Raw genomic sequence first — 13,807 nt, forward strand, 5'->3', positions numbered from 1 at the left:
CCCATGGACGGGTGTTTCTGGAAGAAATCCAGGTCTTTCTGCTCCTACACAAGCCCTTTACATAATCCGCGCCAAGAGAAATGTCTGCAGCCGGTGGATGGGCTTTGTGAAAACCTTGGACCCTTTAGCTGTTACTCTATATATATATATGATGTAGATTTTCTGCCTGGAAACCGCAGCCTGTTTCAGAGGACAGTAATTTCTGTCTGAACACGGCCCACGCAATGCTGCTGACCACGTGACCCATGTCGATTACGCCAAGATTAGCCGGAACCTAACTGCGGAAGCCACGTCTTCAGCTCAGTTACCATAGCAACTAGAAAACTATTTCCATTGGTTTACATTCTGGACCAATCACACGTAATAACTTCCTTTCCTCGCGGAATCGTCGGACCAATCCCAGAGAAGCCGGAGGAGAACGTAACAGCAAAGTAATGGGCGGAGTTTATCCGATACCTCAGCCAATCAGAGAAGCCCACTGGTAAGCCAGCGCACCAGTGGCTACAACTTCCGCCTGTAGATTGGAGGCGACGTGCATTTTTCTGTCAGAGCAGGGAGACGTTGACCAATAGGAGAGCTCGGGGTGCGCTGTTCCGGTTTCTCAATGACTGCATCCAATGAGAATTGCGGAAGGGCGGGGCCTATAGTGCAGATTGACAGCTGTGGTAGCCAATCCGTGTTTTGCTCCACGTCGGCAAGACTGAGGAAGATGGACGCGGTGCTGCTGGTGAGTGAGGCCGCAGAGTCTGGATGGGTTGGTGTGTGACTGTATGGCAGAGGGGCAGACCGTGCCCACCGTCACCAGCTGGCATGTCTCCAGTCCTTACAGCTAGAAACCAGCAGGCATGGAATGCAAGCAAGCAAGCCTATATAGATGTCGTGGGAAGAGGGTTCATCCTGTGTGGGGCCCTGCCGTGCCAGTGTGCCCTGCTGTTGGCACAGTGTAGTCCCAGCTTTAAGACAAATCAGGGGCCAAATGTTTGTGCTTCAAAGAACTTCCCACTTATCCCCACTGAAGACCTGAGACTAAAGGGGAACTCTAGCCAGCCCCAGTACCCGCTCCTGAGATATGAGAGATTGTAGGGTTCTCCCTCGGACACATTCATTTCTCTGGGGTGATGCCCCCTTTCAGTCTGTGAAACCCACGCCAGCTCCTGTTTCCAGGCGTGAAAGGTTGGTAAGTTTGCCAGGGGCCAAAGTTACAGAAAGGGGTCTTGCAACTTTTTAATGCCAAAAGCAGGTGTAGCAGTCTTAGCAAATGACCCCACTGTCCCCGAAATTTAGGTACTGTTCCTGCAAATTTGGGACTGTTGGCAGCTGTACCTTATGTGGTCCAAAATGTGTGCTATATGTAGTTTGGGTCTTGGTAACAGGATCACGGCGACCACAGATACCAGTGTGGAGGCTCCCTGTGTCTTATGTTCCTGGACTCGGTGGCAGGGAATAATTGAAGTCCGTTTTTCTTGAGTCTGTGTTGGTGAACTTTGTACCAAATTTATCAAATGTCACACGTTGCTGGTTAAATTTGGAGCATCTTCAGAAGCAGTGATAAGGGCTCTTTCACATCTGCGTTATAGTCTTCCGGCATAGAGTTCCGTCGTCGGGGCTCTATGCCGGAAGAATACCGATCAGGATTTTCCTAATGCATTCTGAATGGACAGTCCGTCCTTCAGGATGTCTTCCGTTCCGGAACGGAACGTTTTTTGGCCGCAGCAAATAGCGCAGCATGCTGCGCTTTTTGCTCCGGCCAAAAATCCGGAACACTTGCCGCAAGGCCGGATCCGGAATGAATGCCCATTGAAAGGCATTGATCCGGATCCGGCTTTAACCCCTTAAGGACCGGGCTCATTTTCACCTTAAGGACCGGGCCATTTTTTGCAAATCTGACCAGTGTCACTTTAAGTGCTCATAACTTTCAAACGCTTTGACTTACCCAGGCCGTTCTGAGATTGTTTTTTCGTCACATATTGTACTTCATGACACTGCTAAAATTGGGTCAAAAAAGTTATTTTTTTTGCATAAAAAAATACATTTTTTACCAAAAATTTTGAAAAATTAGCAAATTTCAAAGTTTCAGTTTCTCTACTTCTGTAATACATAGTAATACCCCCAAAAATTGTGATGACTTTACATTCCCCATATGTCTACTTCATGTTTGTAGCATTTTGGGAATGATATTTTATTTTTTGGGGATGTTACAAGGCTTAGAAGTTTAGAAGCAAATTTTGAAATTTTTGAGAAATCTTCAAAATCCCACTTTTTATGGACCAGTTCAGGTTTGAAGTCATATTGTGAGGCTTAGATAATAGAAACCTCCCAAAAATGACCCCATTCTAGAAACTACACCCCTCAAGGTATTCAAAACTGTTTTTTCAAACTTTATTAACCCTTTAGGTGTTCCACAAGAGTTAATGGCAGATGGAGAAACAATTTTGAAATTTCTATTTTTTGGAAAATTTTCCAATATAATAAATTTTTTCCAGGAGTAAAATAAGGGTTAACTGCCAAACAACACTCAAAATGGGTTGCCCTGATTCTGTAGTTTGCAAAAACACCCCATATGTGGTCGTAAACTACTGTTTGGCCGAACGGTAGCACATAGAAGGAGGGGAACACCATATGGGTTTTGGAAGGCAGATTTTGCAGGACTGGTTTTGTTTATACCATGTCCCATTTGAAGCCCCCTGTTGCACCCCTAGAATAGAAATTTCAAAAAAGTGACTCCATCTAAGAAAGTACACCCCTCAAGGTATTCAAAACTGGGTTTACAAACTTTGTTAACCCTTTAGGTGTTCCACAAGAGTTAATGGCAGATGGAGAAACAATTATGAAATTTCAATTTTTTGGAAAATTTTCCAATATAATCAATTTTTTCTAGGGGTAAAACAAGGGTTAACTGCCAAACAACACTCAAAATGGGTTGCCCTGATTCTGTAGTTTACAGAAACACCCCATATGTGGTCGTAAACTACTATTTGGCCGAACGGGAGCACATAGAAGGAGGGGAACACCATATGGGTTTTGGAAGGCAGATTTTGCAGGACTGGTTTTGTTTATACCATGTCCCATTTGAAGCCCCCTGTTGCACCCCTAGAATAGAAATTTCAAAAAAGTGACTCCATCTAAGAAAGTACACCCCTCAAGGTATTCAAAACTGGGTTTACAAACTTTGTTAACCCTTTAGGTGTTCCACAAGAGTTAATGGCAGATGGAGAAACAATTATGAAATTTCAATTTTTTGGAAAATTTTCCAATATAATCAATTTTTTCTAGGAGTAAAACAAGGGTTAACTGCCAAACAACACTCAAAATGGGTTGCCCTGATTCTGTAGTTTGCAGCAACACCCCATATGTGGTGGTAAACTACTATTTGGCTAAACGGCAGGACATAGAAGAAGGGGAACGCCATATGGTTTTTGGAAGGCAGATTTTGCTGGACTGGTTTATTTACACCATGTACCCTTTCAAGCCCCCTGATGCACCCCTAGAGTAGAAACTCCATAAAAGTGACCCCATCTAGGAAACTACGGGATAAGGTGGTTGTTGTTTTGGGACTATTTTTGGGGTAAATTTGATATTTGGTTGCTCTATATTACTCTTTTTTGAGGCAATGTAACAAAAAAATTAAAATCTAAAATTGTTTCTACATTCGCTATTTAGTTTTGTGGAACACCTAAAGGGTTAACATAGTTTGTAAAGTAACTTTTGAATACCTTGAGGGGTGTAGTTTCTTAGATGGGGTCACTTTTTTGGAGTTTCTAGTCTAGGCTACATCAGGGGGGGCTTCTAATGGGACATGGTGTCAAAAAAAAAACTGTCCATCAAAATCTGCCTTCCAGAAACCGTATGGCGTTCCCTTCGTTCTATGCCCTGCCGTGCGGCTATATAGCCATTTACGACCACATATGGGGTGTTTCTGCAAACGACAGAATCGGGGCAATAAATATTTAGTTTTGTTTGGCTGTTAACCCTTGCTTTATTACCGGCAAAATGGATTTAAATTGAAATTTTGCCCAAAAATAGGTGTTTTGGCACCGTTTTTATTTTATATTTTTAACACCGTTCATCCGAGGCGTTTGGTCAAAAGTTATTTTTATAGCGACGACTTTTACGCACGCGACGATGCCCAATATGTATGGCTCTCAGACTTTGGAGACACTAAGCAGGCATCCTAAAACTGCGGCCCTCCAGATGTTGTAAAACTACAATTCCCACCATGCCCTGCTGATGGCTGTAGGTTGTCTGGGCATGCTGGGAGTTATAGTTTTACAACATCTGGAGGGCCGCAGTTTGAGGATGCCTGCACTAAAACTAATATTTTTGGGGGAAAGAAAAATAGTTTTCGTGTCTCCAAAGTCTGAGAGCCATAGTGTTTTATGTTCTCTAGTGAACTGTTGGGGATTATAAAAATTTAGTACTCCATGGAAGTGTGATACTCCCTGAAGCAATCGATAACGCAGAGGCCCGGATGATCGGGGCACGTGTCGCACTGAGTGGTGGTGTCCTTCCGTATCCCCCTCCTGCGACACACTCTGCATTTCTTTTGGGTTCGTCCCTTCTTTCCAGTATGGGGGACCACACCTGGAAAGTGTTGGCCAGGGACGATCCGGGCGCCTCCAGTTCCCGAGGTACTCCGGCCTGCTCTTTCCCGGTCCGAAAAGATCAGGTCCTTGAGGACTGCCTCATAGAATTGGAGGAATGTCCCTGTGCTGCCAGCGCTTCGGGATAGTACAAAAGAGTTGTACATGGCAACCTGCACCAAGTAGACCGCAACTTTTTTGTACCATGCCCGGGTTTTGCGCATGGCGTTATATGGCGTGAGGACTTGATCCGAGAGATCAACTCCTCCCATATACCGATTGTAGTCGACGATACAATCGGGCTTGAGGACCGTTGCCGCGGTACCTCGCACAGGGACTGGGGTGGTGCCGTTACCGTGGATTGTGGACAGCATAAGGACATCCCTCTTGTCCTTATACCTGACCAGCAACAGGTTTCCACTGGTAAGTGCACGGGTCTCACCCCTGGGGATAGGTACCTGGAGGGGGTAGGCAGGGAGGCCGCGCTGATTTTTCCGCACGGTCCCACAAGCGAACGTAGATCTGGCGGCAAGGGACCTGAACAAGGGAATGCTGGTATAAAAGTTATCCACGTACAAGTGGTAACCATTATCCAGCAGTGGGTACATAAGGTCCCACACGAGTTTCCCGCTAACACCCAGAGTGGGGGGACATTCTGGGGGTTGAATACGGGAATCTCGCCCCTCGTACACACGAAATTTGTAAGTGTACCCTGAGGTACTCTCACAAATTTTGTATAGCTTCACGCCATACCTCGCTCGCTTTGTGGGAATATATTGGCGGAAACTGAGTCTCCCCTTGAACGCAATGAGCGACTCATCAACCGCGACCTCCCTTCCAGGTACGTAGGCCTGCTGAAATGTGGCCCCAAAGTGATCGATGACAGGCCGTATCTTATACAGCCGGTCATAGGCAGGATCACCTCGGGGTGGACATGCTGCATTATCGGAATAATGCAGACATTTCCGGATGGCCTCAAACCGGGAGCGTGTCATGACCATACTGTACAGTGGGGTCTGGTACAGGACGTCCCCACTCCAGTATTGCCTGACACTGGGTTTTTGGACTAGACCCATATGCAGCACGAGGCCCCAAAATGTCCTCATTTCGGCTGCACTGACCGGCGTCCAGCCACCGGGTCTAGCCAAAACTGAGCCTGGGTTTTGAGCGACGAACTGTTGGGCGTACAGATTCGTCTGCTCCACCATCAAATTCACCAGTGGGTTACTGAAAAAAAAACTAAAATAGTCAATTTCAGTAAACCCCACTGTGGGAATCTGGATTCCAGGATTGCCAGCGAAATCCGGAATCTCAGGCTCAAAGTCCACTGGGGGACACCAGCTAAGTTCATCGGCAGGGGTCTCCGGTGAACTTATTTGGTGGGCCGGGAAACCAGTACGAACCCCAGGGCGGCTCGTACTAGGGTGGGCCACAGGATCCCTAGCATGTGCGGCCCCTGGCTCCGCCTGGTGGCGTCTCCGCCGCCTTGGTGGCTCATCGTCATCCGATGATGATGATGAGGAGGATGCTGATAAGAGGAATGTGGGGTCATCCTCATCCTCACTGGGGCTCTCGGAGTCGGAGGCAATCTGGGCATATGCCTCCTCGGCCGAGAACACCCGGCGGGCCATGGGTGTGTGTGCGTGTAGGTGTGCGTGTGTGTAAAACTTTATTATATGTGCGTGTGTGTGGGGGCAACGGGTGTTCGCGTACTAAAAAAAGGAAAAAAGGGCAAGTGTTAGGAAAAAAAAAAAGTTGCTGATTAGCGGTACAACGCTGATCAGCGGTGGGGCAGGCGATGCGCTAACAGTGGACGGACGCTAAAAAGTGCCGACCAGTCAGCGAACGCAGAAAAAAAAGTGGTGGTGAGGGGGCTAGTGGTGGTGGTGGGGGGGGGGGGGTTGGGGGGAGTGGTGGGGTGATGGGTGGAGGGGGTGGGGGGCTGGTGGTGGTGGGGGGCTGGTAGGGGGGGGCAAGTGGCAGGGGGGGGTCTGGGGTCTGATAGATGGATCAAAAAAAGTTTTGTGTAAAAGTTAAAAATTTTTTTTTTTTTTTTTTTTTTTTCCTAACTAACTTTTCCCTTCTTTCCCTGCCTAACGATGCCTCTCCCTCACTGACCCTAACCTACCTGGGTGGCGATGGGTGCAGGAGGGTGATGGATGGCGATTAGGGGGACACAGGAGCTGGTGCTGGACGATGCTGCCGGGTGCTCGTGCAGAACAGGAAGAGGAGGGGAGAGAGGAGCGCAGGAAGTTTGAATCTCGCGCCTCTCTCCCCTGCACCAATCAGCACCCTGGACAGCAGTGTTCAGCACCAGGGCCAGCACCGCCTCCTCAAATCCTCGGACTGCGATTGGTGGTGTATAATTACGCCACCGATCGCAGTCTTTTTCCGGTTCATCGGGTCACCGGACACCCGAATGGACCGGAAACGCAGAAAACCGCAGGTCTGAATTGACCTGCGGTTTTCTGCGATCGCCGATACGGGGGGGTCAAATGACCCCCCCCCGGCGTTGTTACGGGATGCCGGCTGAATGATTTCAGCCGAAATCCCGTTCCGATTAACCCCCGCGGCGCCGGAATGCCGATTTTAAGTCAGGACGTACCGGTACGCCCTTGGTCCTTAAGGACTCGGGAAATAGGGCGTACCGGTACGCCCTGTGTCCTTAAGGGGTTAAAGGGAACCTGTCACCGGGATTTTGGGTATAGAGCTGAGGACATGGGTTGCTAGATGGCTGCTAGCACATCCGCAATATCCAGTCCCCATAGCTCTGTGTGCTTTTATTGTGTAAAAAAAAACGATTTGATACATATGCAAATTAACCTGAGATGAGTCCTGTCCCTGACTCATCTCACATACAGGACTCATCTCAGGTTAATTTGCATATGTATCAAATCTTTTTTTTTACACAATAAAAGCACACAGAGCTATGGGGACTGGGTATTGCGGATGTGCTAGCGGCCATCTAGCAACCCATGTCCTCAGCTCTATACACAAAATCCCGGTGACAGGTTCCCTTTAAGCTAAACGTCGTTTCGGCGCATTGCCGGATGCGACGTTTAGCTTTTTCTCAATGGTTACCATGGCTGCCGGGACGCTAAAGTCCTGGCAGCCATGGTAAAGTGTAGTGGGGAGCGGGGAGCAGCATACTTACCGTCCGTGCGGCTCCCGGGGCGCTCCAGAGTGACGTCAGGGCGCCCCAAGCGCATGGATCACGTGATCACATGTACACGTCATCCATGCGCACAGGGCGCTCTGACGTCATTCTGGAGCGCCCCAGGAGCCGCACGGATGGTAAGTATGCCGCTCCCCACTACTACTATGGCAACCAGGACTTTAATAGCGTCCTGGGTGCCATAGTAACACTGAAAGCATTTTGAAGACGGATCCGTCTTCAAATGCTTTCAGTACACTTGCGTTTTTCCGGATCCGGCGTATAATTCCGGCAAGTGGAGTACACGCCGGATCCGGACAACGCAAGTGTGAAAGAGGCCTAAGTCTGGAGTGAAACTAATTAGCATAGCTAACCACTCCCATGCCCACTTTTCAAAGCTGGAGTGGTGTAAAAATGCTAATATTTGCGCCGATAAACCCAAAGACTAGCAAAAGCCCTATTTTGTCACTTTTTAAAGGAGTCTGTCACCTACATTTCACATTCGTACTACCAGCAATGCTGTCATGCAGGCGCTGCGTTCTCTCCACTGTTTACCTGCTCGCTGTCAACATAGCTGCAGTGTAATTACAGCTCCCCCGCTCCATTCAGGTTCTATTAAGGGAGAGTTCACATCTCAATCTCATTTTCCGTTCTTCTGATCCGTCAGAAGAAGAGGGGGAAAAAAACTGGTTCCTGTAACAAAATAAATAAATCTGGATCCTGTTGCATCAGTTGGCCATCATTTGAGCCATTTCCGTCTGAGATCATTTTTTTTTTTTATGGAAACAAAAGTGCTATTATGTTCTTTTGACGGATCAGAAGAACAGAAAATGAAATGGTGATGTGAACTCTTCCTAAGCACCCCTGGGGGTGCTGGAGTTTGGACGCTCGGTGATCTCAAATTGATCAGGTCATCAGTATGGGAAAACTGGCCCGACTCCTAACAGCTGAAATGTTTTTAAAATAAAAAAAGCCACTCGCAGCAGCTCTGTTCCAGCACCGAGGGTCCCATCCCTGCTGCTTTTGGTCCCCTGTGGGCCGGAAGTGTGACGTCCCATCCGTGGACGCGTTCACTGCTGTGAGTTACATCACCGCTGAGGTCAGTGACTGGCTGCATTGGTGCACCTGACCACGACAGGAAGTCACAATTCTAGTCCACGTGGCACCAGAAGCAGCCGGGATGGGACCCTCTTCTCTGGCACGGAGCTGCTTGCAACAGGCGAGTGTCCTTCTTTCATAATTTGTAACCTAGTTTAACCAGCTATTAATTTTGTTTGGGGGTCTGACAAGCCCTTTAAATTTGCCATGTGTTTTGGATGTTTAGGAGTTCCGCAGCAGGTTAGCATAAGGATTGCTCCCATTGTATTCAGTGGAGCTAATCCTCCACATTTCTGCCTGAAGGTTTTTTTTTTTTTTCCATTGCGTAGCCGGAAAGCAACACAGAAATCTTCCCATGCATTGCATTGTAGAGACCTCACAAGCATGGGATGCGGACTCTCCTAGTATATGATGTGAATTTCAGAGTGAATCTGCTTCAGTGTGAATATGGCTTATGAAATGCCTCCTAGAGTCATTGAAATGCTGAATTGTATTATACTTGTGCGACAGGTCCTGGAAGGGCAGTAGTGAAGCTACGTACTTACAGAGAGCGATTGAAAATACTGGAGCAGTTTTACTTGGGCCTCATTCACATCTGTTTTCAGACGCTGCAGGTTGTTCCAGCACAGGGCAGCCTGCTGGATCCTCCGGTGATCCGGCTGATTTTCCGGCATAAATGCCAGTTTTCAGCTGGATAAAAATGGTTGCATGCAGCCAGCATTTGTGCCAAATCCGGCAGATGGATCTCCCAAACGGCGATGTGAACGAGGCCTAGCATGCGGTTTTAGAAGAAAGCAGCCATGCCTTTCTAATCCTAGAAACCCCTTTAAGAAAAAAATATTTTTTTCTCATTGACTCCTTGATGTTTTCTTGTTGCCTAGGCTGCTTTCACACAGTCAGTAGGGATTATTTATTAAGGGACTTGAGACTATTTTAGTAAAAAAAGAAATCGTCACAAGTTTACTCTTAGTTATGACTGTTTTAACCCTTACAATATGAGGATCTTCTCGGGATGGCTCATCTGCCAGTTCTGAGGCCAAGACTGCTTTCCCTCACTTCCCGTACACACTTTCTGTAGCCAACAGCTTCCTGCCAGCCAATCAGATTGGATTACTGAGAGACACACCTCCTCACTCTGAAGACTAATGCAGCCGTGCAGTGTGACGGACCGCCCCTCCCTCTTCTGTTTATACTAAAGGGAAGACAGACAAGCCATAGCAACGGTCTTTTAAGGGAGCAGTGGAAAGGGACAGGGGACATTAAGGAAAGCTGTTATAAGTAGGAATGAGCGTACTTCTGTTTTCAAGTATGGGTGAGGCAGTTTTTTATGATAAGCTCTAAGGCCTCTTTCACACTTGTGTTGTCCGGATCCGGCGTGTACTCCACTTGCCGGAATTACACGCCGGATCCGGAAAAACGCAAGTGTACTGAAAGCATTTGAAGACGGATCCGTCTTCAAAATGCTTTCAGTGTTACTATGGCACCCAGGACGCTATTAAAGTCCTGGTTGCCATAGTAGGAGCGGGGGAGCGGTATACTTACAGTCCGTGCGGCTCCCGGGGCGCTCCAGAGTGACGTCAGAGCGCCCCATGCGCATGGATGACGTGCCATGCGATCACGTGATCCATGCGCTTGGGGCGCCCTGCTCCTCCGCTCCCCGCTACACTTTACCATGGCTGCAAGGACTTTAGCGTCCCGGCAGCCATGGTAACCATTGAGAAAAAGCTAAACGTCGCATCCGGCAATGCGCCGAAACGACGTTTAGCTTAAGGCCGGATCCGGATCAATGCCTTTCAATGGGCATTCATTCCGGATCCGGCCTTGCGGCAAGTCTTCAGGATTTTTGGCCGGAGCAAAAAGCGCAGCATACTGCGGTATTTTCTCCGGGCAAAAAACGTTCCGTTCCGGAACTGAAGACATCCTGATGCATCCTGAACGGAGTTCACTCCATTCAGAATGCATGGGGATAAAACTGATCAGGATTCTTCCGGCATAGAGCCCCGACGACGGAACTCTATGCTGGAAGAAAAGAACGCAGGTGTGAAAGAGCCCTTAGATGTTGTCTTTAGCAGTGAGTCAAAGGCTCCTTTAATGCTATTACTGTGGTCTCAGGATCTGCATCCTTACACCAGAATTATTCCTATTAAACATAGGACTTGAAAACCTCTCACCGGATTGGAGATCTCCAATTTGCCATATCACAATAGCTACCAGACTCTTGATAGCAAAACTTTGGAAAACAAAAATCACACCGGAAATAAATGATATTATTTCTATAGTGTCGAAAAATTACATAGCTGAGCAAGCTTTTGCGTGGCAAATTGGTAACGGACATAAATGTAAAAAAGATGGGAAAGCTGGCTAACACATTTTCCAAACAAATCTTAGCCATGCTCTCCCATCAAAACCACTCTTATTCAAACATAGCAATAATTATATGTGAATTTATCTGAAGCCGAGGAGAACTCAACTGAAAATCTGGAGAACGCAACTAATCTACTAATATCTATACCTGCAAACAGGCATAATTGTTGGCGTAACACTACTTCAGCCAGGCGCAAGGACTGCCTTAGATGTGTCTAATTTATGACGAGGCACACACCTCGTCATAAATTAGATGACTGTAATGGCCGTACAGGGGGGAATCTAAGATCGGCGTAAAAAGCCAGTCTTAGGGCTCATGCACTAGAACGTATTTTCTTTCAGTCTGTTCCTTTTTTTTTTTTTTGCGGATTTTACGGGCCGTGTGTGGAGCCATTAATTTCAGAGTCAGCAAAAAAAAATGGAAGTTACTCCGTGTGCATTCTGCTTTCGTATGTCCATATTTCCGTTCTGCAAAAAAATAGAACAGACAATAATAGGACATGTTCTATCAGGGGCCAGCTGTTCCGTTCCTCAAAATACGGAATGCACATGGATGTCATCAGTGTTTTTTTGCAGATCCATGTTTTGCGGACCACAAAATACATACGGTCGTGTGCATGAGGCCTTAGAGCAGGACTGGCCAACCTGCGGCTCTCCAGCTGTTGTAAAACTACAATTCCCACCATGCCATGCTGTAGTGTAGACTGATACCTGTAGGCTGTCTGAGCATGCTGGGAGTTGTAGTTTTGCAACAGCTGGAGAGCCGCAGGTTGGCCAGCCCTGCCTTAGAGGGATTGTCCACTTCTTGCTATTGATGACCTATCCTCAATGGGCGGGCTCCTTCCTATTCAAGTACAGTGGTCCCACAAGATACAATGGCCTCAGGATACAATATGTTCAACATACAATGGTATTGTCCGAGCCATCGTAAGTTGAAACCAGATGCAACATACAATGCCTCAGACTCAGATCGTACCAATCAAGGTCACATCTCTGGTAAAATAGCCGGATTAGTTGCTAGTTAGAAGCTACCGTATTCCCGGATGTTATATGTAAGGACTTGTTGTATCTGTCTCACTTATCTGCTTAATTTTCTTAAATATTAATTTTCTCTTGAAGTGGATGACATTTTGGGGCTTTGGAGCCGATTACTCAAGTTACAATGGTTTCAACATACAATGGTCGTCCTGGAACCAATTAATATTGTAACTTGAGGGACCGCTGTATATAGGAATGAGGGTCCCATAGAAGTGGATGGGACGGCTTGCAATTATGCTGCTCACCGCTGCGATGTCAACAACAAGCAGGTAAACAATGAAGGGAAAGTAGTGCTGGCACAGAGCGTGGCCTTCTCTTCAACCAGCTGAATGGCAGGGGTACCAGGTGTCCGACCCCCACCAATCTGATATTGATGACCTATCCTGAGGATAGGTCATCAGTAAAAATAACTTGGACAAACCCCTTTTAACCCTTTCTTGTTATTGATTCCATGTTTTTACATTGTTGCAATGTATAAATCTGTGTAAAAAAACAAGCACATCTGTGTATGTAGTCACCTACAACTGAAAACCGCCACATTGATCTTGTATCACATGACAAAGAGATTAACCCCTTAGTGACCACCCATACGTATTTTTACTGACGTAAACAAAAGGGGGTTTTAGCTAAACAGCTGGCTTTAATCAATCATTACATGTACTTAAAATTGTGCATTAAAAACTATAACTTGTCTTTCAAAAAATAAAACCTCATACAAGTACATTTATGAAAAAAAATAAAGTTCTAGCTCTTGTAATGCAATTTTTAAAAAATGTGCTTGGTCACTAAGGGGTTAATTAGGAATATTTTGGGAGATTCTTGGATATATTTTTGCACACGTGGTAACCTTATAGATCAATTGAAATGCCCCTGTCATTATTATGGGTAATGATAATTGGTTCATGTGTCATTATCCTAAGAAAAACACTTTTTTACCTAATTTTGGGGATTAACCCATGTTTGTGAAGCATTTGATATAAACCCAGATAAGTTCTTAGATGTGGCTGGTCCCTTCAGTAAAATGCGGTTCGGCTGCATTGTATAGAAATTCTTCTTTTTATTCTATGTACATGGGAAGCCCCGCCCTTCTCAGAAGAAGGGCGGGGCTTCCTTGGGCTGTTGCTGGCAGGCTGCTGATAGAGCGCTCTGGACTAGAAAAAAAAGACCATGTGTAATGATACTCGCAGGTCTTTTTTTAAGGGAGTAAAATGGCCCGAACAGACGTCTATGATGCTTGTACAGGCGTTATTGCAACCTCTGATGGAGGGGACATAGGTCCCATTTTCGGGATCTCCAGGGGTGGGATCCCTACCAATTAGACACATGTCCCCTATCCTGTAAGACCCTAGGATGCCATGTTTTATTCCAACTGTACAATAAAGGAATTTTACTCTGCTTATCCTGCCGTTGATGGCTTTGTGTTTATCGGGGGACATTGTGGTGTTTTTGCATAATGTATACAGATTTTTTATGCATTTCTCCTAGACTTCTGAATGATGAACACATGACAGTTCTGCAGCCTCTGTTGGTACACCTCTAGGCAGATGTGGCCAATATTAGTATACATGTAAGG

General features: G+C 46.6%; 1 protein-coding gene across 1 annotated transcript in view; it reads left to right on the forward strand.

The window, feature by feature from the left end:
* Positions 1–652: 652 nt before the first annotated feature.
* The window catches only part of COPZ1 (COPI coat complex subunit zeta 1), a 28,292-nt gene continuing 15,137 nt past the window's right edge, over positions 653–13,807 (forward strand). The window contains exon 1 of the mRNA XM_044273604.1: positions 653–727. Coding sequence (XP_044129539.1) covers positions 710–727 — 18 coding nt within the window. The 5' untranslated portion in view covers positions 653–709. The remainder of the gene's footprint in view (positions 728–13,807) is intronic.

Source organism: Bufo gargarizans, unplaced genomic scaffold (genome assembly GCF_014858855.1).
Source record: "Bufo gargarizans isolate SCDJY-AF-19 unplaced genomic scaffold, ASM1485885v1 fragScaff_scaffold_782_pilon:::fragment_2:::debris, whole genome shotgun sequence".
Taxonomy (NCBI): Eukaryota; Metazoa; Chordata; class Amphibia; order Anura; family Bufonidae; genus Bufo; species Bufo gargarizans.